Below are 27634 nucleotides of genomic sequence, written 5' to 3'. Positions count from 1 at the left end.
TGAAAGGACTTAAAATCAAGCCAATTTGAAAACTATAGCAATGCATGTGAGAACAGCAATGTTTTCTTTTCTTACTCACACAATTGTGGGCATGCTTCCCTGGTAATGGCACAGCCAAGAAAGCTCTATTCCTTGTAGCTTTTGTCCAACTTCACTTAGTTGAGAGATCCACAAGGAAGACCTCCAAAGATGTCCAAAGACTTGGGCAGATGCAGCACTTTTCTTTGCAGTATTATTCCCTAACAAGAATATGATTTGGATATATTTGGCACCAGCAGTATTGTTAATTTAAAAGGCCTTCTTTCTGGATTCAGTATTACTCAACATATTCTGAGCCACAGGTGTTTTTTATTTGGACCAGATTAACTGTGAACTCTCTTTAATTCCCTTGGGCCAAACATTCTTTCCCTAAATGGTGCCAGATCTTATGGGGAGACTTTGCTAATGCAAATTAATTCTTCTTTAAAATTCATGTATTTGTTTTTATACAATTTTGCTGGATTTCTTTATGCTTTATTCATTTAAAAACAACCATGTTAATTTGTAGCTTATATCTCTTCTAAATTTTGGAATCAGAAATGCTGATATACACTTATCTGTAACAAAGCTATATCAGCCTGCAACTGCTTAGTAATAGATATTTCCCCATTTCATAGCTATAAAACAATCAGTGTCAGCTATTAATCTATTAAACTTAATAGGAACTCAGACTCCAAACTATTTTTTTTTCTGATCTCCTCTTGTAGCTTTGCCGAATTGTGATCAAAATTCAGGAAAGAAGCAATGCAGAAAAGAAGCAGTGTATGCTTCTTCTTCTTTAATTAACTAAGTCCTATTGCAACCTTCTCCCTATGATTTACTCATATGAAGTTCTAAATTAAGGGTAAACCCAAACTACCACATTCAAAATCCTATCCTTGTGTTGTTATCATTATTATTGCATTTATGAGACATGGGCATAGTTCTAAATCTTGTGGAAGATTCCTTTTAGATGCATCGAGGCAGTTGAGATAATAAATTCATTTAACAATTTTTGCACACTTATTTTGTCATTATAATTTCATGTACCGAACTAATTTTACAATGGTCCAGAGTGGGTGCAAACTATAAAAAAATGCACCTCGGGGGGAAAAATAAAATAAAATTACAGCTGTAATAGGAATACATTCTGACATGAGAACTTTTCAATCATCTTTGATTCTGTAAACTAAAAATCTGTATCAGAAGTCAATATGTGTTAACAGCAACATCCATTTGACCTATGAGAAGAGGAACTGCATCTCTATGTGCTAATTTAGAAAAATTAGTGAAGCAACCTGAAATTAAGGCACAGTGGAGGGCGTCAGGGACCATATGACATTTGCCACGGCCCGCTGCCTAGCACAGCTCTTTAAAGAAAGCAACAGCTAATTGGTTGAAAGCACAGCAGGTGAAGGGTTAAATACTTTAGCTGTTGGGCAGTTGGAATTTTTTTATATCTTTGCTGGAGGACCTTGTGTCTGCAGGCCATAGCCACATTATCAGCTAGAAATTGGATAAGGACAGCACAATGACAAATCCAGGTTGCTTGCAATAAGGTGCTAATCCCTTTGCTTTAATATCGAAGCAGCATGTAATGATGTTTGGACATCACTCCAGTTTACTGACGACCCCACTGGGGCTTGCAATAGAAGCGTACAACCACCTAACAAGGCGTCAGCTGACTGCCGTCGTCAAAGCAACGGACCTTGCAATCTAATCTTCCTTCCATCCCTTCCAGCTCCCAATAAGGCCCAGGTTATATAAGTGGCCCATCGATGCTTGGTAACTGGAATCAATTAACGTTAATTCGCACAATGCTATGATGTATTGTGATCACTTTCATTTCAGGGAAGGGGGAAAGAAATGGCTATAATTCACCTAAAATGAGGTTGTCCATGGTACTGAGGTATTAATTGGGTGTCCATATTAAATGGGAAAGGAGAAGAGCAGTGAGGGAAAAGTGGAAGGATGAGTGACTCTCTTGGCTGCTATTGACCTATCAGAAGAAGACAGTGCCCTTTTCCTTTGCTTTTATCTATTACAGTTTTCCCTATTGCGTGTCAAGTTGATGTATTATAAAAAATTCATTTGGTGACCTTTCACCCTCTTTGCAGATTAAACAATTTCACCAAGATGGCATCATTAAGAGGGTCTTGCATTTAATGATGATTTCTCTAAAAGGCCACGGAGATTCGATTTTAAGCTAACAGATTTATTGCACTATTATAACATATCGTAAAAAATTCTACCACCTACGGTCTAGTTTTAGGTTAGGAAACTGTTAGGGAGTTTGTGCAGAGTTTAAAAGCGGTATTACCTTGGGATATGCTGCTGCACCAGTTGGCACATTCTCTCCCATGGCATAATCCTGTTTATGTTTAATAAGTTATTGTTCCTAAGGTGCTAAATTTAAGGGGCAAAGTAGAGACCTGCCTGGATCCACTTTTTAAGAGTCCAAATTAGATATTTAGGCCTGTAAAACTGTCAGAGTAAACCACAATTTTGTTAATCTGTACAACATAGAATTTGAATTAAACTTAATGCTTTGAGGGAGCAGAAAAGGGGCCATCTGGTTACCATTAGCAACCGCAGAATGGCTGGAAGGGACAGACCACTCTGGGGTGAGAGACAGAGGGAGGTGGAATTCTACCGTGGGAACAAACTCATTTGTTCTGAAGCTCATTTGTAAATACAATTATTGTTCTTTCCATTATCACCCAAACCTTAGAATGAGAAAATATGTCTAGCACCAAGAAGAAGATGAAGGGGACCCCCCCCACCTCCCGAAAAAATGGTTTTAGTCAATACAAGGTAGACTGATGGCACTTTTGCCTACTAAGAAAGACTAATAGACTAAAGAAAGGAGTCTAACCAACAACTGGACAAACTGACCAGGAATATAGAACATCCTATAGGAATTTTCTTGCTCAGTGAATGTATCTAATAACTTATTTGGCTAACATTGGTTTCTTGGCTTTTTAAAAACTTAGCCTTTAAATATGATATGAATCAATTGCCTGAATCCAAAAGAGCTGCATCAAATAAGTCTACCTGTATTATTTATCTCTGCCCAGAATCTATACATAATATGGATTGTAATTTAATATGAATGCCTATGTACAAGTGAAAGCAGTGTCTTTCATTCTTGATAGAATAGTTAAGGTAGTGTGTGTGTGTGTGTGTGTGTGTGTGTGTGTGTGTGTGTGTGTGTGTGTGTAAAATCCAAATTAAAGGGAAACATTAAAAATCAAATCCTTCATCTAAACCTTGTATTAATGCTATTAAAATTTTTAGGCCTTTACAAATAGGGAAGAGATTGCCTTCCAGTCCATTACTACTGAATTTAGTCCTTGATCTCATTTGCTTAATCTCAAAAAAGAAATGTCTTGAAAAATCCAGTTTCCAGAATTCCATCTCCTTCCATTCAGATTCCATCATACTAATTTCAGTATGAATTCTCAATATACATAAAAGAATTACATCTTAATATGAGATTAAAACAGTTTTTAAAGAGACAGAGAAACAAAAGAAACAAGAAGGTCATTGCAATTCTTATGTTGAGTTTAAAGCAAATTTGCAAGTGCAAGATGCATTCTGCCACCAGGGGGCACTATCATTTTCACAAGAAGATGGAAGAAAAATTGGTACTTTCTGTTCAATTTATAAAGATTAGTAGATATAGCAAAAAGAGCAGCAATCTATTAATCCATGAAAGGATTAGATTGGATGCAAGGAACTCATCCTGCTTGGTAAAGCTAGAGGAAGTCTAAAGGGTTTGGAATTGGAAGGAATGTCTCATTCTTGCCCCATGAATTTGTCCTTGAAATCCTTACAGAAAAGTATCCATCTATATATCCATTTTAAAATTAACTACTCAATCATATGTTTTTAAATTTAATACACCACGTTTATTTTTCATCTATTCTTTCTCTCTCTCTGCAATAGTAGTGGATCTCTCTGTCTCTCTCTCTCTGTTTCCCCACCTCTGTAACTGCTTTTTATTTTCATTCTCTATAATGAATTTATAATAGTAGAAATTATATTTGAATAGCCATTTGGTATTAAAATCCATAATACTACTTTTCTGCCTTTGCAAAGGCAATGGGATTCCCAAATTCTTTCCTTCAGATAGCAGCTCCAGGTGCTTAATGCTTACTCTCAAATAACAAGGATAATAACCACCCTGTGTATTCCCTAATGATTTATAGTCAGTTAGTTATAGTCCTTGGCTTTCAAGTGCTTTTTAGGTGGAGACGGGAGAAATAAAATGATGTATTGACATTCTTATTGAGGACTGATAGAACTGACTCATATTGAAACTATTTTCTTGAACAGAAAATTCTTTTTTAATATGACTACTGCAACTGGGGGGAAAATCTGTTAAATTACATGCCTCACTAAAATAGTTTTTCTGTTTATATATGATAAATTTCAACAGTAGTTCCAAGAAGTCATATATATATAATTCTCTCCTAATATTCTGCAACCCACTTTTCTATTCTGCTATATTATTCCTAATATCAGAAAGTAATAGATGTTTAAACTAGCCATTTAAAAATGAGTTCAGTTTTATTTTGCCTCCCTACTGTAATTTGCAAGGGCAAAATCCTTGCAGACAAAGAATGTGGTAAAAGCTTCAGAATGCAAAGGAATTCTGTTAAAGAAATTGAGTTAAACTAAAGTAAATTGGCTCTCAATAAATCCATTGTTTGTAGACCTTTTAAAGCAAACACCAAGAGAACTGAATAAATAGCTTTTATACTTTTCACTTTCATTTTGAGGCAATATCAAACCCCGTTACCACTCTGTAGCAGTGGATTAGAAGCATATATAAAAAGGATAATGACAAAAAGAATCGGAAAGGATGTGAGGTTATGTGGGCCCTAAATGAAGCATATTTTTAATTCAAATGCAAAAGATATTCCCAAGGTGCTTCAGATTTATTCCTGGAATATAAACTAAGTGGGGTGCCTATATGCATGGTACAGCTAAAAAATAAAGAATCAAAGTATTGTTAAATAAATACAGTCAACCTAACTATTGCATGTGATGCACATTATGAGAACAATATGTTAGAAGTATACCCTGAGCTGTGTAATGGAAGAGGAAAAGTTTCTTCAGAGTTCTATGCCACTTCTTGTACCTTACAAATGAATTGGATTTGATATTTGGTATTCTTTTAGCTCAGAAGCATGCTAATTAGATGGATATTGTTCACACATTCTTTCTCTGGGTGTTTGGCAACCATTTCAATTTTTATTTATTTATTTGTAAGATTTATTGGCCGTCCATCTTACCATGTAATTATTCCTGAAATAACCAGAATTAACTATGGTTTTGTTTTCTTTTTAATTTATTTTTCCTTGATGAAGAAATGGAAGTAGCCCAACTTCATGGAGTTGCCTCTATGTCCGTCCATACAGCATCTCTGTCTGGATTCAACCCTCCAATGGAGTGGTGGAAAGGCCACTGCTGAGGCAACCACAAATTATTTTTCTGGACAAACAGGTATGAAATTCAAAGACATACACTTCATACTTTAGGTTAGAAACTGATGTAGGATCTAGGGCTTCTAGATTTATTCATTTTTTTTAAATCTTGACCTTCTTGGATATTGTTATAATTATGTTAAATTGGAATATGTTGTAATCAGAGGGGAAATAAAGGAAATTCCAAATAAATTGGTCAACATGTTCCACACAATTTTTTCCTTTTTAGCCTTTTAGAAATAATATTAATTGTAGCTCAGGAATCTTGCATTTCTACTATTTTTTCCAATAGCTGCCAAAATTTGTTGTAGGTTCCCATTAATGTTACCTACCATTTCCACTGTTTCCACAACTTCATCTTTATTAAGGATTACCAGTGTTTTATTCATGATACCACACATGTGTGTATGTGTGTGTGCACGCACACACACACCCACCCACACATACACAAAGAGAGAGGGAAAAAGAGAGGAGAGAAGGAGAGGGAAAGGGAGAGAGGGAGAGAGAAAGAGAGTACCTACAAACTTCAGTGTAATTTCCTTTTATCCTCTTTGTAACTGATAGCAAATTTTCTGCAAGACATTACATGAAGCTTAAAATTAGCAGACTTAATCTTCAAAGAAGGCAGAAACCTTGGAAGACATAGGAAGTGAGGCTGGATTATTTAATCTGAGATTATGCGGGCCTCCTTTCTTCTGCAACTGCTAGTTTAGACCAGCGGTTGCTAACCGGTAGGCCATGGCCCACTGGTGGGCTGTGAGAAAATTTTGGTGGGCCGCAGAGAAATCTCACCCCCAAAGCACCCCCCCAAAGTAATTAATCCAGGCTGTGCAGAAACACAAGGCTGTGCCACCCACATGGCCCGTGGGAACCTTCCCCGCCCACTCACTCCTTACCCGGCAAACTTGCTTTTTAAGCACAGCCGAACCTCCCTTAGGACTGAAGGTTCTATTATTCAGTGCAGACTTACGGCAAGCAAATTTGAGAGACTGAGCTAGCCGATAGCAGATACATAGATCAGTGAATGATTCTGTGAGCAACTCTATCTGCCTGCCTGCTCTGCCTGATTTTGGGTAAAAGTTGCTCTTTTTTTATAAAAAAATCAATATTTATATCAATATTTACAATATTTACATACAAGCCATGCCCAGACAGTCACGTGACCACCAAGCCACACCCACAAATTAGGCCACACCCACAGAACTGGTTAGTGGTCCCTGGGATTTAAGATTATGAGTTTGGTGGTCCCTGAGGTCCAAAAGTTTGGCAACCCCTGGTTTAGACAATTCTCTCTACTCCTCATTTACAGACTGTACATTTTAAACAATATCACTAATATATGGTACTTATATTAAAAGAAGCCAGTGTGAACAATGACTGACAAATATGTGCCTTCAATTTACAAGAATAACCACAGGGCAGTGATGGCTATTTCATATTTTTGCTGCCTGAAGCCATAGCAGAATGAAACAGAATGTGCAACTCAGCCCAGGGTGCTATCAGATTAGCTACAGAGATGTTACTTGAGTAAAAGGAAAAATAAAGTTTGATGGCTCCAATATTAGTTGACTAGCTATGTTAGTCAACTAATAACATGAATTGTAATAACATGAATTGATAAACTTCATTAAAATCACATTTCTTACTCTAAAGCTGTGAAACAGACAAGAAACTGAAACTGAAACAGTTCTGATTTGTTTTTCCAGTAAGCCTTCTTCAGTATTTATGGAGTCATTTCCAGAGCAATTTATTGTATTTGTTTTTATTTGTCTGCCCTTTCTTAATGCAATATTTTAACACTACTTTCCTAAACAGTTTTAAGCAGGGGTGGGATTCAAAATTTTTAACAACCGGTTCTGTGGGCGTGGCTTAGGTGGTGGGTGTGGCTTGCTGGTCATGTGACTGGGTGGACATGGCTTGGTGGTCATGTTATTGGCTGGGCATGGCCAACCTAATATCACTCACATCAAGGCATGCATCTCCTCGCCTGGCCTCTCATGACTGTGGGGATGCTGCAACAGTCATAAGTGTGAAAAATGGTCATAAGCCACTTTTTTCAGTGCCATTGTAACTTTGAATGGTCACTCCACACAAGCAAAGTACCAGCAAAGGAGGGGAAAAAAACTCCAGAGACGTTCCTGAGACAGAAAGTCTAGCCCTGCCAAGAATGTAATAAGGGTTAATGGAGAGGCAGTTTCTGTAAGCAACACCAGAATGTTTCCTTCCTGCCTTCCTTACAGGATTAGGCCAGTAATTTCTTCTAACAACCATTTCTCCAAACTGCTTAGAATGTTAACAACCGGTTCTAGCGAATAGGTGCAAACTGGTAGAATCCCACCCCTGGTTTTAAGAGAATATTGCACTTAACATATGAAGGATTGTTCTATAGGTTTTTTCTATGTTCAGTTGATTAGCCCTGTAATATGATCCCTAGTAAAAGTATAAAAGATAAAATGACAAATAACAGATTCATTCTTTCTTTCTTTCTTTCTTTCTTTCTTTCTTTCTTTCTTTCTTTCTTTCTTTCTTTCTTTCTTTCTTTCTTTCTCTCTCTCTCTCTCTCTCTCTCTCTCTCTCTCTCTCTCTCTCTCCCTCCCTCCCTCCCTCCCTCCCTCCCTCCCTTCCTTCCTTCCTTCCTTCCAGGGACGGAGAATTGTGCCTTTAGGTTTCCCTTCCAAACCATGGTTTGTGACAGCTTACCTCCAGAACCACCCAGAAATTATATTGAAAGGTTTGGATATGTATCACTGATATGAAATAAAAGAATAGAAATACAAAGAAACTAAAAATTGCAGGAAACCCACCAAATACAAAATTATCTAGCAACTACAATCATGCAGTACAGATATAAATACTTATTCAACTAACCTAAATAAGGTATTCCCTGTTGGGATGCTGATGACTATCATCACTGAGCTTCAGATACCCAGATAACTATTGAATGGCAGCAGAATTTGGGTTTTCATGATTCTTTGCTTTCATCTTGTAGTCACTAGGATTTATGGAGTCCAGATCTGGAAGCTTTAAGGGAGCCACCCTTAAGAAAGTCTTTACAAATATTCTTTTACTGTGAAAGCAACATTTCTTACAAGAGGTCTTATATTAAAAGATGAGCAGATTCATGTGAGGGAAAACAACAAGTAACAAGATGTCATGTCACATAAAAATTTAAAGATAATAAGTGACAATCTGAAGTGTTCTCGGAAATGGAATGCTAGTACAGTATCTGCCTTGTAAATCCAAGAACAAGAATCACTGCTCAAACGTTGGTGTCATATAAACGAGGTACTTAAAACTAGCATGGACTCATAATAGTCTGCAACTCTATTAGTCTGTTCTTGATTTACAGCTATTATTATTTTTTGATTAGTTTGTGTGTTGCCTCAGTCACTATAATAATTCCATGCAACTTGGAGAGATTCAAGACACTACTTTTAGCCAGCTAGAGATCTCTGTAAAAAGTACCAAATAGGCATACTTCATCCAAGATCAATAAAAATCTTTAGAAATTTTGTCTGAATTCCACAACTGATGCTGATCCAAAGCACACATCAATACTACAAATGTTCTCCTGCAGTAGACTCTAAGTGAAATGTTCTTTAGCTTCTTACATCTTAGGATTTCCAGCAACAAATGATTTGACAGGATTCTTCCCTTGTACAGTTTGACAAGATAGGGACCTAGGAAGTGAATATTCTTTTTCTGCCAAAGTTATATTGCAAAAGCAAATATAGAGTAGAATAGTGATCTCAATGATTTCAGCAGCAACAGAGCTGCTTCCCATTGTGCACCAATTGGAAGTCGCAAATGGACTTTGCAGAGATGGGCCCCGGTTGTGCTAAATATACCTTTCCAGGGGCTGTGTAGGCCAGATAGGTAGATATGTGGCTGACTGAGAATAGAGGAAAGAGAAAAGGAATTCAGTATGCAAATGTCTTTCAATTATCCATTTAATGATCCCCAGTGCCCCCCTTGTGGTCTTTTAAGCAATGAATGTAATGGCCTGATTGCTGTGACTGACATTAACCTTGGCAGTTGCTCAGCTGGATTAAGCTGGCCTTGTGCCAAGGAAGCCAATGAGGTGATTGTGATTTACATGCTGGCTGATGACATCAACTGCACTGCTCTTTTCACTGGGTGGACGTTTGTCTACTAGGAAAGAACGGTAAACACCTGGAGCATTTTGCCTTTTACAGGTGCTGAATTGAGATACTAACAATTTGTCATAGCCTTGACAACCATCCAGACAATAAGATACTTCAATGCAATCTGTTGAATAACTCAGCATCATTATTTATTATACAATAATTTTTCTTATTTCTCTCCGCCACCCCAAATTAAGAAACCACTTTTTCTTCTTTGTTCCAAGTGGAAATATATTAGTCCATGAAAAAAGGAATAGAAAGAAGAAAACTAATGGAAGAAGTAGGCTCAAATAAAGGACAGTCACTAAACAGGATTGGGGCATGGGGGGGAATCATTCTTTAAAAGAAACATACATCAAATTAATGGACAATAAACTCCAGGAATAAAAGAAGAGTGCTGTGCAGATGTTCGCTATGTAATCATTTGCTGCATTTATTCCTTTGACAAATGCCTAAACCTATAACAATTATAGATTGTTGTAACTAGCATTTCAAGAAAATGATCTGCCACACATACTCAGCCTGCTTCATCTGACAGCCGCCAAACTGCTTTTTGCAAAGTAGTTTAGCTCCAAATTAGCTCTCTACAGCATTAAATACCAGCTTGCCAGGAGATCTTTGAGATGAATACCATATATATCCATAATATTCTGGAATTTGAAGCATATGTGCCAGAAAGCTGAGATCACCTCCTTTTGAAAATACAGTATATATTACTCTGGGGTTCGTGTCAGTCTCAGAAATGGCAGTTTTAAAACCTTCCAGGGATGCTGATGTTAGGATCCTTTGGAAAATTGGCACTTCTATGAATTGAGGATGCTATGAGTGGTCAAGATGTTATGATATCCAAATAATTGTATGATAATTTAAGATACGGAAATCCCAAATAAGCTGCTCAACAGAAAATCATATGTTCATAGAATTTGTTATTTCTTTTTTCCCCGCTTAAAAAACATTGCTATTTTTTTTAAAAGAAAACCCCAAAAAAAGTTTACCCCAGAGCAATGATACAAAAAGAAAAAAGAAAAGAAAAAATTGTGATGTTATATCTAAAAATTTAATCTCTTACTTCAGTCTTGTAACAACAGTGTAGTTTTTAGCTTTCTAAAACACCTATATCTTAGTCATCCTCTATGTACTGCAAAGTCTTAATTTAATATGCATTGTGCTGTGCATGAGCTTGTCCTTGAAGATCACTGCATAGTAATTGGGTCCCCTACCTTTGCCCATGTAAACCTCTGTTGTGTGAAATGCACTGGCTTCCAGCTTCTTTCCAGGTGCAATTCAAGGAACTGGTCATCACCTTTAATGTCCTACATGGCATAGGGCCAGGCTATCTGCAGGACTGCATATCCTTAAGGACATTTAGCATGTCATGTCAGATAGGATGGGCATGATTCTAATCCTTTTCCCTAAACGTTGTCATCTGTTGAGAGCTATGAAGCTGTCTTTTCCATTGGAGCCCCTGCCTTATGTGACACTCTACTTCCTCAAATTTGGCAGCCTCCTCCCTTTTAGCTTTCTGAAATTTATAAAGAATGGGCAAACATTAGGAGAAAATTAGATGATTGTACATTAGAACCGATTGACACAAGGTTATTGTTTTAACATTTTGAAATGTTTTTATATGTCTTTTAATTTCTAATTGGGAGCATCCAGAGATAGTAGAAGTATAGAAGTGTAGTATTTATTTAAAACATTGATATAGCCACTTGTTCTGACCAAAACCTTGTTCCAAGGAAACAAACACAAAACAGAGGTAACAGCAAAACCTTTTAATGATTCTTTACGAATTCCGTTCCTTCACGGTTAAAAGGCTGTTTCAAACTGTCTCTGTTAAGAACGAGCCTTGCCAAGGTTGTGCAAGGCTGCCAAGAACACTAGATAAAGTGACTAAGAAATATTTCAAACACAAAAAGTCTCCAAACACCAACCAAGATATTCTGAACGTCCACAAGGCTTGAGTGCAAAAACTTCTTTGCTTCCTGCAAAGAGCTCCTGTTTTTCAGCTGGCTTTTATCTCTTAAGGGAGGGGCCATTACCTTGCAGCCTTACTCCCGAGTTGCCCATGCTGCTGCAACTGCTCTTTCCTTTGAGCAGCCCTGCACGCATACGCACTGGGCACAGGCTCCTCAGGGACCTCTGCATCACTACTGCCAGCCTCCACAATCTCCAAAGGCAGCATTCCACTCCCTGATGGTCCTGACCCCATCCCTGCAATACATGCAGGCCCCTCATCTGAGTCCTCACTCTCCGAGACCTCAGCCATCTGCACCTGCTGCCCATGAACCACAGCACCACTTGTCTTTTTAATGGCTATATAAATGTTTTAAATAAATACTATACTTCAGTGTCAGAAGTACCAAAGTACCACTTCCATTATAAAAAGATCAGCTGGTAACATCACCATTGCCCAGGGGATGCCCAATTCCTTTTATCCTTTCATGTCCCTGTTGATGAATCCACCGAAGTGGTACCTATTCATCTATTCATCTATTCACTTTTGCACGCTTTCTAACAGCTAGCTGGGCAGGAGCTGGAGCGAATGACAGAAGTTCATACAGCAGCACTGGTTTTGAATGCAGGCTTGCTGATTGTCAACCCAGTGTTCTAACCACATGAGCCATCACACTCCCAGTTTTTAAATATGAATTGGGCCAAGAGTGTTTATTAAATCCAAATGTCTATTAAATCTAAATTTATATAATTGGCTTTCTACATTATTTGTATCAGTTTCCATCATTTGTGCAAATTTGATTTGTTGCATTCAAAATCCATTAAACAGAAGTTGCTAAATTGAGATTTCACTGTAATATCCTATTGCATGGAAGAAAAAGGTAGATGTTCATAAGTTTTCTAAAATAATAATGTATTATTCAAACTCCACTAGCCATATTTTATGCTTGATTTATTTACTAAACAGGTATTGTATTTTACTTACCTTTCTCTTCCAATGTTTAAAATAATTGTCACTATTGTACAAGAGTTCATAATCCAACTATGGATGTAAATTATTTTCAGGTAACACAAGAGTAAAGGTCCAAGATGGACAAGCTAACTTTCAGAATTTGATTGTGTCCAGCTCTTGCTCTGACTGCCACCTCATTTTCAAAGTTACTTCTCCTCCAGGTAAGATGCCTATCCAGGGGTGGGATTCAAATTTCTTAACAACTGGTTCTGTGGGTGTGGCCTAATTTGTGGGTGTGGCTTGGTGGTCATGTGACTGGCCTGCGTGTGGCTTGCTGACTGGGCATGGCTTGGTGGTCATGTGATTGGCTGGGCATGGCTTGTATGTAAATATTATAAATATTTATGTAAATATTGAACTTTTTATTTAAAAAAGAGCAACTTTTACCCCAAATCAAGCAAAGCAGGCAGGCAGATTGAGTTGCTCACAGAATCACAGATTCATTCAGAGATCTATCTATCTGCAATCGGCTACCTGAGTTTGTCACATAAAATTTGTTTGCTAGCAAACTCATAAAATTTGCTAGCAAGCAAATTCACAAAATTAACTTACAACACACTTTGTATGTAAATATTGAATTGAGTTGCTCACAGAATCACAGATTCACTTAGAGATCTGTGTTTCTGCCATCTGCTACCTGAGTCTGCACTGAATAATAGAAGCCTTCAGGCTTCTGCTTTTAGATTAGCTAGAAAGCAAGAAATCCAACGATTTCCTCCTTTCTAGCTTATCTAAATCTCCCAGCATAGCAGAACAGCTGATGGTCGGGGAAAAAAAAGAAAAAATAGCAACTTAGCAGGCAAATTTGATGGCACGCATACCAGGTAAGGAGTGAGTGGGCGGGGTGGGTTGGGGCCAGCCAGTGGCACAATTTGCTGGTTCTCCGGCAGGTAGAATCCCACCTCTGGGATTGAAAATCCTCTTTTTTCCTGCTTTTTCAACCTCAGCTGTGCCGCACAAAGCAGCTGAGGTTGAAAAAGCAGGAAATAAAGGACAGCCAAGAGCCTGGGCGGGCGGCTGGGCCAAACAGAGCAGCAGACACTGAACCGGACCAAACCGGTAGCATTCCACCCCTGTACCTATCTAGTAAAAAGTCTAATGGATATCATTATAATAAACATTTTCTGAAGTTAAGCAGGCAATAGATAAGATCAAAGCCTTCCTATAACCTGCTCATGTGCTTTCTCAGGGATATCAAAACCTTTACTGTATATATGTATTTTATTTATTTCATTAAATGTGTATGTTGCCAATCTTACTAGCAGTAGTAGTAGTAGTATCTAGAGATATATGTATATACATATACAGCATATATACATGCAAAATAACAATATCATTAAAATGTTTTTTCAAGAAATTATAAAAACAGATATATAATTGTATTTATTAATATTTTCAAATCCAAACTGCTCAATAGTTCATTTATACTAGAAATGGTGATCAATTTGTAAAACTCTTCATTAATTGTATATTTATGTCTATCCGTATCCATCGACATACCTATTTTATAGCACATTTGGTTTTTTTTATCAATTTAGATAGATCAATATTTCAACTTCTAGAGTGAAATGAAGTCTGCTTTTGCACATTTCTAAATGGATTCCAAGAGTTGGAAAAGCAGATTTGTGCATGATGCACACCAAATGTAATGAGACAATTTTTCCCATTTTCTTTGTTTTTTAATTCTGATAATTCAGATTGGATGAGAAACATAATTGGTCCTAGATTTAATTTTTTAGTTCAAATAAACATTTCTCCCATAGTGCAAATAATCCATGTTGTTGTAATTTTAACATGTACATAGTGCTCTTACATATTGCTAAAATGAAACTCAAGAGTGTATGTATGTATGTATGTATGTATGTATGTATGTTGCTTAAGATAATTGCAGAATAGCTTTTTTCAGTAATGGTCTGTAGGGACAAATGAACTGATTCTATTTTAGAAATTGGATATGGAATTTTAAATATGGTGAGAAAAATATGATGAAAAGCTTGTGTAATGGTTATGTTAATTTCTTATGGAGGGTTCTATTTTTTTTTTTTTGTACCTCAGCTATGTGTGAGTCTGAATGTGTGTCTCATTTTTATAGTAAATGTGTTTTAATGATTTTTTTTTACTGTTGTTAGCTGCCCAGAGCCATGAATTTGAGATAGGTGAATGTATAAATTGGATAATTGAATTGAATAGATGAATGAATGAATGGCAGAAATATGGAAGGTTTCAGTGTGTAGTATTGATTAATGAATGACAGAGCAATTTATATTGGTTCAACATGTTGTCAAAACATTTCTCAAGAGATGTAATTCATTTCACATACCTGTCATAGGAGATCTTTTACTTTTTCTACTGAAGGAAAAGGGAAGGTAAAGAGTAACCCATTTTTATCCTAGCCATTGACAAGCCACCTTGTTTCTCAGAAAATAATCATATCAAAAAGAAACCAACTTTTCACCCTTGCTCCTACCAAACAAAGAAAAACTATGGAGAATTTTGGTGCCTACCAGAAAGATAGAATATGCCAATTGTAACTGAAAATTGAAACAGGAAGCAAGAATTGGCCTCATCAAAAGTCAGTTAGCCAAAAGACCATAAAATGTTACTCTTGGAACAATACAACAGGGAAAGATCAGCCACATCTTAACTATATAGATGTACTTGTGCATTTGTCTACATTTCAAAATACAATTCAAAACACACTGACGATGTCTCCTTGAATGGTTGACAAAACATTTGCAATTAAATTGCCAAGCTCAAAGCTTAAACCAACAGCTTAACTACCAACCAGAGCTACTAATATTGCAACTTTAAATATCATAAATATCTTTCGAGTCAAAACTCCAACCCCAGTAACCTCATAGACATCTCAATGTAGTTTCCTTGGCAATGGAAAATGTTTACTACTTCTTTCTTCTAGGATTTTTTTAAATTTCCTAGTCTAGCCTACAGCTCGGGGATTCACCTGTATTCCTATCAAAGTATTATAGGGACACATGCCTGATCAAAGACCAAATAATATTTGGAGCTCTCCAAAATTGCCCTATAAAAGCAATAGATTCAAGAAATAGGCCAAGGGGACAATGCTTTCAAGGTATTGAAAGTATTAATTCTTTGCACCAGTAAAAATAAGATGGACAAATTGTCTGTTTCTGAATTGCATTTTCATGAAACAGTATGTCTTTGCAGGTGCATTCAGCTTCATCTGCTGACATTTTCACTTAAAGGGCGACTGAGAGTATGGTTGAGACTGAGACTGGACAGGACTTTTCCCTAGGACTTTTACATAAGTGTAAAGGCAGCTGTTGAGAAAGATAATCAAGTATTAGCACGTTGATATTTATTATTCATATTCATAATGACTTCCTTGTTTTACTGTGTGAAACAGTCTGAGACACAATTTCCTTTCTTGTGATATTTGTTTAGATTTAAAGCATGTGTTCTTTGTTTTAATTACTTTAAGCTATATTTTTTATTTTTTTCAGGTGCTGCTTTATCTGTTGAATCAAGTTCTTTTACTGTTTCCCCTGTTGCTGTATCAGAAAAATCTGCCATCATCTTTACTGCTCTCCTGTGCTCAGTAGCCTCCATGCTTGTTTTGGGATTTGTTGTTATTTGTTGGCTCAAGAAAAGCAAGAGAAACAGTAAGTCACAAATTGGCATGATAATTATCTGCTGTGATTTATAGGAAAGACGGACTTTGCAATTAGCAATACAATTAGTTGGTGAAAGAATGTTGCAGTCCCCCAGTTACAACAGGGATGCGGAAATGCTTTCTGCTGATCCACATTTGCTTTGCCTTGAGCCTTCTGTGCTACAGTGGTGAAATTCAATCACCTCGCATCACTTCGGGAGAGGTGGTAGGGACAATTTGAATTGGTTGCTCCACCCGCCCGCCCACGCACACCTGCCTTCTTCCTTTTAGAGACTAAGTCCCACCACGCCATGCCCCTCAAGCCAACATTTTGAATTTCACCCCTGCTGTGCTAGTTCTTGATGGAGCATCTCTTGGGCCTATCACCATTGGCACTATGATCCGATGAGTTAGGCAAATGGGATCAGGAGACAAATTATGGAAGGGGGGGAAAAATAGCTACTGCACATTTTTATGCAAAATTGACTGTTTCATTCTTCTTGAACCAGCACACAAGCTAGAATTAGATTTTTCTAAAATTTGGCGAGCAGCTATTTGTTTTTTTTTTAAAGTACGTAAATGCTTATATTAGAAGTAATAGATATGTAAAATGTATGTTGGCAAAGTTAATGTAGAAGAATGGCTATGAAGAAAAAAAAATCCAACAACAAAAAGTTTATATGAAAAAGTGTGTATTAGAAGCAATGAGTATGAAAAGGGTCCTGGAATAACGATATTGTTGACTTTTAAAAAAATGACTATCTAATGCAGATATTGAAAGAAACAAACCAGGATGGAAAAATGAGAAACAATAAACCTGAATTTTATCCAACTTCACTCTTTCCAACTGTGTCAAATATATTCTGCTTAAAATATGATGTAATTGGTACTGATTATTACATGTTGCCCTGAATTTCTTTTACTTTTCTAACACTCCAATGGTGTATAGAATAAGATAGGGACTTTTCCATGGTTTCCTCCCAAGTTTCATGGTTGGTCAAAGCCTCTACTAATATAATAGCAATAGCACTTCAACTTATATACTGCTTTATATGTTTTATAGCCTTCTCTAAGTGGTTTACAGAGTCAGCATATTGCCCCCAACAATTTGGGTCCTCATTTTACCTTCCTCGGAAAGATGGAAGGCTGAGTCAACCTTGAGCCTGGTGGGATTTGAACTGCCAAACTGTAGGCAGCTGGCTGAAGAAGTAGCTTGCAGTACTGCACTCTAACCACTGTGCCATAGAGGCTCCTCTGGGTATACTAGTGAGCTGACTAAAAACCATTCAAGTTGCATTTTTCCCAACCAGATATGTAGTCAGGTGTTTCAAGATACAGTCATATGCATTGTTTGGAAATTTTGCAGTTCGATTCAAATTAAAAGAGTCCTAATATTTCAAAAAGTTGAAATGTCAGAATTCAAGCATTTATGTTTAATTTTTTTAATTATAATGTTTATAACTATAATACTTTTATTTGTCAACCCATTGCTCTGGAGAAAATGTTCCTGTAAAAATCAACAGTATACATAAAAATGGTTCCACATAGACATAAACTTATACTAAAATTATTTGAATTAATGAATGTTTACTGTTATTCTCATTAAACTTTTTAAACATTTTGATGTAGGAAATAAGCTCAGACAATCTCTGAAGAATAAAAAATGCCCCCAAATACAGGAAAATCAAACAAATTGTGGTATCCATCAGCACTGTATTGGGAAAGAATATGAACATTCCACTTCTATGAGAGAAGGTGAGTTTACTGAATACCAAAAAGGCTGCATCCTGTTACAATGCATATTTTATCTGAAACATTTTAGCTATGATAATTTAGACCTGTGCCTGGCAGAGATTTAATTCTCTGAGCTGGACTTTTCTGGTACATTTCCCCCTTACCAAGTACATATAATATACACACAAAGAGAAAGTGAGATATACATATGTGCATGCCTCTATTGTAAACTATTGCTTTAGAAGTAAATTTTAGAGTTAGATTTTTTGGGGAGATGGCGTAATTCCTGAAGAACAATTTTTGTTTTCTATTAGTCTCTTTTAGATTTAATCCTCCAACATTTTATTTCAAAAGTTTTCAAGATACAGAAAGGAAATCTCAGATTTTGGAATCGTACAAGTTGTCCTCAAATTATGACCACAATTGAGCCCAAATTTTCTGTTGCTAAGTGAAACATTTGTTAAGTGGGTTTGCCTCATTTTACAATCTTTCTTGCTATAGTTGTTAAGAGAATCAATGTAATTGTTAAATTAGCCAAACTGTTAAGTGAATCTGGTTTCTCCATTGACTTTGCTTGTCAGAAGGTCACAAAAGGGGATCACTTGACCCCAGGACACTGCAACGGTCATAAATATGAACCAGTTGCCAAGCACCTGAATTTTGATCACATGACCATGGGGATGCTGTAATGGTCATAAGTGTGAAAACTGGTCTAAGTCACTCCTTTCGGTGCCATTATAACTTTGAACAATTACTAAGCAAACTGTTGTAAGTCAAGGACTATTTGTAGTATTGAGCAAAATGAATCAATCATTTTTGTACTGGGTACAGTATAGATAAAGGATATCTAAGGTTGATAACTATTATGAAAGAGAAAACATTGAAATTTGAATGTTCACAACCAAGCAGGATTTGTTTGACTTGCAAGTCACAAGTTATTTTAATGATTAGTTATTAAAAAATCCACTATTGAAAAAATATTATTTGAAATAATTGATATTAAATATTGATTGGCTAGATTTTATATCATCTATATTATGCTATAAATTGTTTTGATCAATCCTTTGTGAGTTTCACAAATCTATCAGTCAATCTATGAAAGACCATGGCTTTTGTTTAAAATGCTACTTAAGAACACAACTTCTGGTGATATATGCAAGCATTACATTATGTCATAATTCATCCTTAGAGAAACTGAGAAAAATTATGTAAAGCCACATAGAAAATTTTATGAAAAATGAATTATCATTTGAGACAATTGTCCCAGAGAGGAGGGGGTCAACCTATTTTCCAAAACACCAGAAGGAATAATGGATGGAAATAGATCAGGGAGAGATTCAACCTAGAAATAAAGAGAAATTTTCTGACAGTGATAACAATTAACAGTGGAGCAGTTTGCCTTTAGAAGTTGTGGGAGTTTCATCACTAGAAGCTTTCAAGAAGAGACTGGACTGCCACTTGTCAGAAATGGTGTAGGATCTCCTGCTTGGGTAGGGGATTTGACTAGAAGACCTACAAATCTGGTAATCTGGTAACTCGTCATGGCCAACAAACATGATGAAGGATAACTCGCCATGGCAAACTCATCAGTAGACAACTCATTGCAGGACAATTCAAACAAATACAAAAGTTAAATTAATGTTATTGGAACCATGGCCAATAATAATAAAAAAGTCAATCCTGAAATACAAGAGTTATAATAATTTTGATGAAAATGTGGTCTACAATAATAAAAGTAACTGAATGAGATGATTAATACAGTATTGAAATGTCCCATGGTGAGTTGGCTATGGCGAGTTGTCCTAGACCCCAACTGGTAATATTGAGATGGCAGATGAATTATTTGATATATCTTATTTTTCCTCATTTGCAAGAAGTTGAGGAGATCCATGTCTTATTACAAAAGCAGAAAATATGTTTAGAATTTTTTCACTTTTCTCATACAATGTTACATAGTGGAATAAAGATTTTCTCTAGAAAGAAAAGTTATTGCATTTGTTTCAGCAAGTGAAATGGCATCTTTGGATCAGGTCAGATATTTCCTTGTGTCCCTTCAGTTATTCAGGTTGTCTGGTAGATAATGGAATTTAAGTAAAGTTAGGATTTTTTTAAAGCTTTGTCAATTATTTACTCCATATTCATAGTAATCATTTTTATCTGGAAATTGCAACTAGCAATTTGCACACTTCAGTCAGCTAGGTTGTTTTTTTCAAACATATCCAACAATTCTTCATTATTGCTTATGTCTCCATGATTTTAAACCCATTTTAAACCTTGTTCATTTTGGTGGTGGGGATTTTTCATATTTGAACCCCTGCCATTGATGCAGTGTATCTCAAAGAATGCGCCTGGTTACAAGTTCTACCATAGAGTTTGGTTTCCATTCATGTTCTAGGGTTGGAGGCAAAGAAGGGCTAGGTTAAAGCTTGTGAATAAGAGCTTAGCCTCAATTTTCTCTCTCTCTGAAAATATTGCTTGACAAGGCACAAGTATGTGTGTATAAACTGAGGAGAAGAATCGTATGTTATTCTACTGAAGGTAAGACTAAGATAGAATGCAAAAAAGAATTGCAAGTGCTTTTCTGGACTGAAACTTGTTGCATATGAAGGAAGCAGAAAGAAGCTAGTTTTAAGTTTCATTTTCTGATTTTAATTAATATTTATTACAGAAGAGCAGAAGGAGCAAAAAGGAAATGCTACAGTTTGTATGTTTTGATATTTGCTATACTCTTTCAAAATACAGCATTCAGCTGTATGCCTTAGGATACATATCTACTATAAATTCATTTTTTATCTAATTTGTCTGAGATCTAAGCTTCCTGAGATCAAAGGATCTGATTCTTTCTGATGTTGGCTCTGACATATAATGTGTGCTGACTTAGTTCTGTCTATAAAATCACAGTAGGAGACTGTCATAGTCCTTTGGAACCTTTACATAGTGGACTTTTATTTCAGCTGGTAAGGATGACAGATACCTCAATGATGGGAGCTAACATGTAAATAATTAATGTGAAGATATTTTTTTTCACTCTCTCTCTCTCTGCAAAAGAAAATCCAGGCCTTTATATTATTTTTTAAAAAGAAATTGCTGGAAGATCAGCAAAAAAATCCCTGATATATTCAGATTTTAAATAGGAATAACAATATATTAAGCTAATATAAAATGCATAACATGAAGTATCTAATTTCTTAAACATCCCCTACCTTTTAAAACATTGTTGCTTTTGAAAATGGAGAGACCGTCAAAGGTAATTATTTCTCCTTCATTTCTGCCAGCTAATTTTATTTTCCGTGGAATATATTTGATCCAATATATTTTTTGGCATTTTAACTAGTGTTTAGGGATATAAAACAGAATAAACCAGTTTAGAACTTAATATAACATAAATCATCTAAGAGATTAGATTTGCTTTGATTTAGCTACTTTCATCCAACTGCATAATGACATAGGACCAAATCCAAATATTTTCCCTTTGTTGATAAAAGATTTTAATCAGCAGGTTTGGGAAAGATATGATTTTCATCCATTTCCACTCCTTTGACTCTGCTCATTTTTCAAGTTCTCTTACAGAAGGATACTTTCTAAAGCCAACCATGCAAGAGTTCACTGATTAGCCCTCCCTGTTCTACTGAAGGAAGCCTTTTGTTGGCAAAGGAAATTAGCTGGATTCTATTCATGGTTTTAAACAGGGGTGGGATTCAAATTTCTTAACAACTGGTTCTGTGGGTGTGGCCTAATTTGTGGGTGTGGCTTGGTGGTCATGTGACTGGGGTGGGAGTGGCTTGCTGATTGGGCATGGCTACATGGTCATGTGACTGGGGTGGGCGTGGCCATGTGGCTGGCAACCCAAATTTAAGAGGTCCTCACTGAATGACCAGGAGCTCGCTTAGTGGCCAATTGCTTAGCAAGTGTTTTTTGCCAGTTTCCAAGGCCTGGAGAGGCCCTGGCAAGGCCCAGGCAGGTGGCCATGTGGCTGGCAACCCAAATTTAAGTGGTACTCACTTAATGACCAGGTGCTCGCTTAGTGGCCAATTGCTTAGCATGATATAAGGATTAATGCAAATTGGAAAGGAAAGACTGCAGAAATTGTGCACAAGTGATTTGTACCAACCAACACACTATGTAACTGAAGATAGTTTATGTTTTATGCTTTTGTTTATGTTTAAAAAAAATAAAACACTTTTATTTAAAAAAATTCATTTATGTATGCATGCAACTTCTTGTTACATTGATGTTGCTATATATTGATTTAAGCAGAAACAGATAATGTATAACATCAATATAACAAGAAGTTGCCTGTCTCCCTTTTGGTAAGTTGCTTTTTTTATTTATGTATTTATTTATTCTTTTACTATCTGTTTTTGTTTTTATTAATCATAAAAACAAAACAGATACTAAATAAATAAATAAACATATAAATAAAAAATATTTTACTATTCATCTTAATGTTTCTTTAAGCAAAGAAGAAACATCAAGATGAATAGTAAAATAATTTTTATTTATGTGTATTAATTTCTTTAGTATCTGTTTTGTTTTTATGATTAATAAAAACAAAAACAGTAAATAAATACATAAATATAAAAAAGCAACTTATTTTTGTAATTAGCGCACATGCACTATAAGTAGGGGCGGGGCGGGAGGGCGGGAAGAATGAGAAAGGGATTTTTGCACGTGCGCAGTAAAAAAAAAAAGTTTTTTTTTTTAAAAAAAGTTTTTTTTTTTACTTTGGAGCAGCGGATAGGGGTGGGGGCCAGGGCAGCAAAGGGAGGGGCGGGCAGGGGAGAATGCAGAAGGGATTGTTGCATGTGCACAGTAAAAAAAACAGGTTTTGGGCCGGTAGGAGTGGTGGAGAGGGGCGGGGCCAAGCAGGGGGCGGTTTTACCGATTCTTAGAACTACCGGTGACGTTAACAAAGGTTCTATAGAACCGGTGCAAACTGGTGGAAACCCACCCCTGGTTTTAAAGGATCACTATACGTAGGCCACCATAATGAGAAAATATGTGTCCTCTTTTTTTCTTTCTTCTGTCCTTGTTTTATTTCTGGAATATAATCACCATTTCCAGATGATTAAATGTAAAACACAATAAATAAATATTGTGATAAACAAACAAACAAACAAACAAATAAATAAATAAATAAATAAATACTGGGACAACGTATGAAAAAGGAAGACAGGAAACATAGTTTGGCTAGTCCCCTTTCCTTTTTTGGCATCTAGACTCAATATACAGTTTTTCCATCATGTGTCAGTAGCTGTTGAGCAGCTTTTAAGAAAGCTGAGAATGTATTAATTTACTATCCTCATTGACAGACTGCATGTTTTACAACAGATATAAAACTGTGTGAAGAAGTTGCAGAAGAGCCATTAAAGAAGTTGCATCAAAAAACATTGAGCACCACATTTGCAGAAACAGCAAATGAAATCGAACAAGACCACTGGCTCAATAAAAGGAAATCAACCAGGGAGTCTCTGGAGCTTCAGGAACTTCACATCAAGGAGCTTAATGAATGGAAGAAGACCAAGCAGCATATCACTGACTATGTTCAGTATAAAGAAATGAAAGGAGAGCAATTCATAGACCAAAAACATAAAAGACACAAAGAGATCCCTGTGACAAGATCTGAAGAAGATGTGAGGGGAAAACAGGAAATTACAGTATCATAATATCCGAATGTTCCTGACTGTTTGGCTGCTTTTGGACTTCTCATTCTTAATCTAATTGCATATTTTGAGACATATAAATAGAGACAACTTGTTTAATTTTTAGAGTGAAATGAACAAAGACCAATGGGCAAGCAATGCTCCTATGAACTGTTTCTAGCACAAGTCACTGGAGACGGTTTCAGTACTGTTTTGTTATCTCATGATCACTGTCATTTCTCTTACTTACTGATTTTAGCCATATTGCTATGTATACAGTCATGGTGGCACAATGGTTAGAATGCAGTATTACGGGCTAACTCTGCCGACTGTCAGCAGTTCGATCCTGACAGGCTCAAGTTGACTCAGCCTTCCATCTTTCCAAGGTCAGTAAAATGAGGACCCAAATTGTTGGGGATAATATACTGACTCCGTAAAGCACTTAAAGTGGGCTGTAAAGCACTGTGAAGCAGTATATAAATCTAAGTGCTATTGCTGTGGCAGATGTAGAATGGTAAATCAATCACTCTTTTTGTTTGACTGGTTACTTGCTTCAGAAAATAATATTAAATCATTATAATTGTTTAAATTATACAATTCTTTAACTAAATAAAATAATTTAAAATGCTAACATATCCCATGGCTAAGGCAGTGATACAGACATATCTTTCTAGCACAATTTTCAACAACTGTGCCAAAGTCTTATGAATAAAAGTTGATTTAGAATTTATACTGGCCTTTGGAATCAGCATCTCCCAAAACTGCTGTCAAAGCATGTAGTCCACCAGAACTCACAAAATAAGCAGAATCAGTACAGTGATTTTTCTCATTTTCAGCATGAATAGATGTAAATGTCAGCCTTGGGAGCCATATTAGCACCAGAAGCTTCCACGCTACCACATTCCTGTGCCTGGGAAATTGGGAGGGGGGATTTCATAGAGTGGATGTAGTTAGACAAAATAGCATTATTCTTTTCCGTCAAGGTAATGTCATCCTGCACCTGGTTGAGAAGTGGTTAGAGGATTGTCTCAAGTTGCGGTGGATGGTGATTGGGCCATGTGATAGACTTAGGGGTGCAGGGGATGGGTCAGATTCGGGTTTTCCCAGATGTGCCAGTATGACAACTCTAATAAAATGGAACTTTGAGAAAATGCCTGTCTCAGAGTTTTGGTGTTGGAGTTTGTTTTTCTGGAATGCTGACAGTAAAGAATTTCAAGTGAAGGCTTGAATTATTCCATAATTTCTGATAAATTATATCCAATAATGTAAATTTCCATTGGATTAGCACTGCAAGTATTTTATGTTATTACTATACTGAAAAGGATAGTAAAGGATAGTGTCACTATTTAGGAAGTCAGCTGACTTGGAAATAAATTGAGAATTAGGACAAGTCCTTGGAATATAGTTACATCTTGATAAATTTGGTTTGAATTCTAGCAGCTGAATTAGTCATCTGTTGAAACTTCCAAGAGTAGGCCCACATATAATATTCTGTCATAAAACTACTTAAAATATTTACAGATATATTTCTATGATTAACTATCTATAAAATATTCTCATTGGTGAAATATCAAATCCATTTAAATCTGTAGTGACCATACAGGAATAAGGACCAATCCCTCTATCCCAGGAGTGTCAAACTCGATTTAATTGAGGGCCACATCAGGGTTCTGTTTGACCTCAGGGAGCAGAGGTGGGTGTGGCCACAGTAGGTGTGGCTAGTTCAATATCATTCATGGTGGGATGCCTGTGGTGGCCCCAGCGCTCTGCCAGCAAAAACAGGCTCCCAAGTTCCATTTTTGGCTGCGACAGCTTCCTGCAACTCTCTGCCAGTGAAAACAGAGATTTGGAAGCCGTCTGTGGCCTTTGCATGTTCCGTTTTTGGCTGCAGTGCAAAAACAGACCCCAGGAAAGCCACCCATGGTCCTCCCAAGCTTCATTTCACTGACAGAGCCATCCAGGGCAGCCTCATGGGCCAGATCTAAGCACCCCATGGGCCCTATTCAGCCCCCAGGTCTTAAGTTTGACACCTCTGCTCTATCCCAAATAAGGTGCATATATTTGTACGATGAAAATATGGTATAACAATTAAGTTATCAGACTAGGCATAGAAAAAAAAATGATTTTCCACAGATATTTACAGATGATTATGGGCCAATCACACTTGGACTCAAGATTGTTGGGGGAATAAAATAAAGGGAGATTTCTGTGCAAGCTACTTTGAGTACCAGTTACCTAGACTACAAATCTAAAGAACATAAATGTATAATTCTGGAACTTCATTTCATATGAACTGAATGTGTAATTGATGGATAAATGTGCCTTGCAAACAAATGGGCAGGAAAGCTGGCTTATACAACTATGTTTGTTTCAACAGAAAAAGTGTGAGATTTGTGAGTGTGCTGCTCCTTTGAAATGTCTATAACTGTAAAAGAATTCCTCAGTTGTGAGAATCCACTTGGGGTTGCAGACTTGATCTTAATAGTTATAATGGTCGAAAGCAGGCAAGGGATGAAAATCAGTCTAGCTGTCGTGCTGATACCCTTCAGACTGGCTACTAATATTATCCCATCAATGTACCATTATCAGTTTCTACCAAATATGATATTGTATGTGTGTCCAGCATATTAATAATATAAGATGGGGGGGGGGGGGAATTGCTAGAAATATCCTCTCTTCTCTCATGCTGACAAAAGTTATTTGCTAAACCGCTTTTATTTGATGAGTGACAGGAGACTGGTGTCAAGTGAGAAAATGAAATGTAAATTATATTAAACACTTCTCTCATCTCTGGGTACCAATCCAGATTCCAAAGTAACATATCAAATCAAATCCTGTCTTCGCCGAAGGGCAAATGAAGAATCATTTCTCTTTAATACCATTCTTTTCTAGTAAAATATTTTTCTGTTTAGTAACTGAAAAATTAAAATATAATCCCCGTGTTAATCCTGGAGGGGGAAAATGAATATTTTTAGCAACAAGAAAAGCTGTGATTGTATTTTGTGCTGTTTTTCCAACTTTCATGCCTGACTGACATAGCTTACTAGTAATTATTGATTCTACGCTGCATAAAATGGCACCTTTAAAATACTCCAGTAATTTTCACTGCAAACATTTTCTCCCTATGTTTACTGTGAAACAGAGGAATGGGGCAGTGATTTTCACAATGACAAATATATTGGCGTATTTAGATCAAATTGTATTATGACGAATGTCCTTGTCTGTGAAAAAAAACCAGTTGCTGTCTTGTTTGTTTGTTTATTTGTTTGTTTGTTTGTTGAATTCATTTACTGTCCATCTCATAGCAAACAGCTATGGATGGCTTTTGTTAAAATGAATAAGAGAATATTTATATGGCTCTATGAAATTGGTAGAAAAAAGCAGGATACAGAATTTGGCTTTGATGTGAACAAGGGTCAAAATGGGGAAGGATTAGATCTCTAGGTGTAAGGAGCTGGACTATCCAGTGTTAGAAAGCACTGCCAAAAAGGAATGTATTGTACATGGCTTTTACCATTTCAGACAACTTGTTGAATAGCTAATGATGGGGGGAAATGGAGCTACCTAAAGATCAAATGATGGTTTCAAATTCTCTCAGATTCTCAAGGCATGAATTTTAATGCTATAAACTGCCTGGAGTCAGTCATATAAATTTGTTTAATAAATAAATGAAGCAGTTATGTTGTTGCAAAATCCATGTAAATGAACCATAGTTGTGTGGCTTAGAGATTTACTGGTAGAACAATTTTAGTTGTACTTTATGCAACTCACATTGTGGCATATAATTGTATGGCTACTTTTGGATATGGATTGTGCAATAGTCAAGAGGAATACCAAACTCATTTATAAAAACAGCTCAAGCAACAGCTTATTATCATAGGGAGGATTCCCCATGAAGAACCAGAGAAAGAGATTTCCTTAGTCTCTCATGTCACAATGCAGCTTCATCACCATTGACTGACCTGAATCAACCCACTGGGATTGGCCTGTCCCACTGGTGTCAG

The 27634-nt window shown here is 36.5% G+C and overlaps 1 protein-coding gene across 1 annotated transcript in view; it reads left to right on the top strand.

Moving 5' to 3' along the window:
* The window catches only part of PKHD1 (PKHD1 ciliary IPT domain containing fibrocystin/polyductin), a 282605-nt gene extending 257754 nt beyond the window's left edge, over nt 1-24851 (top strand). The window contains exons 55-60 of the mRNA XM_087952900.1: nt 5394-5529; nt 8154-8241; nt 12677-12784; nt 16106-16264; nt 17884-18009; nt 23320-24851. Of these exons, the coding sequence (XP_087809026.1) occupies nt 5394-5529; nt 8154-8241; nt 12677-12784; nt 16106-16264; nt 17884-18009; nt 23320-23654 (952 nt within the window). The 3' untranslated portion in view covers nt 23655-24851. The remainder of the gene's footprint in view (nt 1-5393; nt 5530-8153; nt 8242-12676; nt 12785-16105; nt 16265-17883; nt 18010-23319) is intronic.
* Nucleotides 24852-27634: the final 2783 nt, after the last annotated feature.

This window comes from Notechis scutatus, chromosome 1, assembly GCF_049901735.1.
Source record: "Notechis scutatus isolate UNSWTSFEM ecotype Mainland chromosome 1, rNotScu1.2, whole genome shotgun sequence".
NCBI lineage: Eukaryota > Metazoa > Chordata > Lepidosauria > Squamata > Elapidae > Notechis > Notechis scutatus.
The sequence above is the reverse complement of the archived record's forward strand: the minus strand, read 5'-3'. Positions and strand labels throughout refer to the sequence as shown.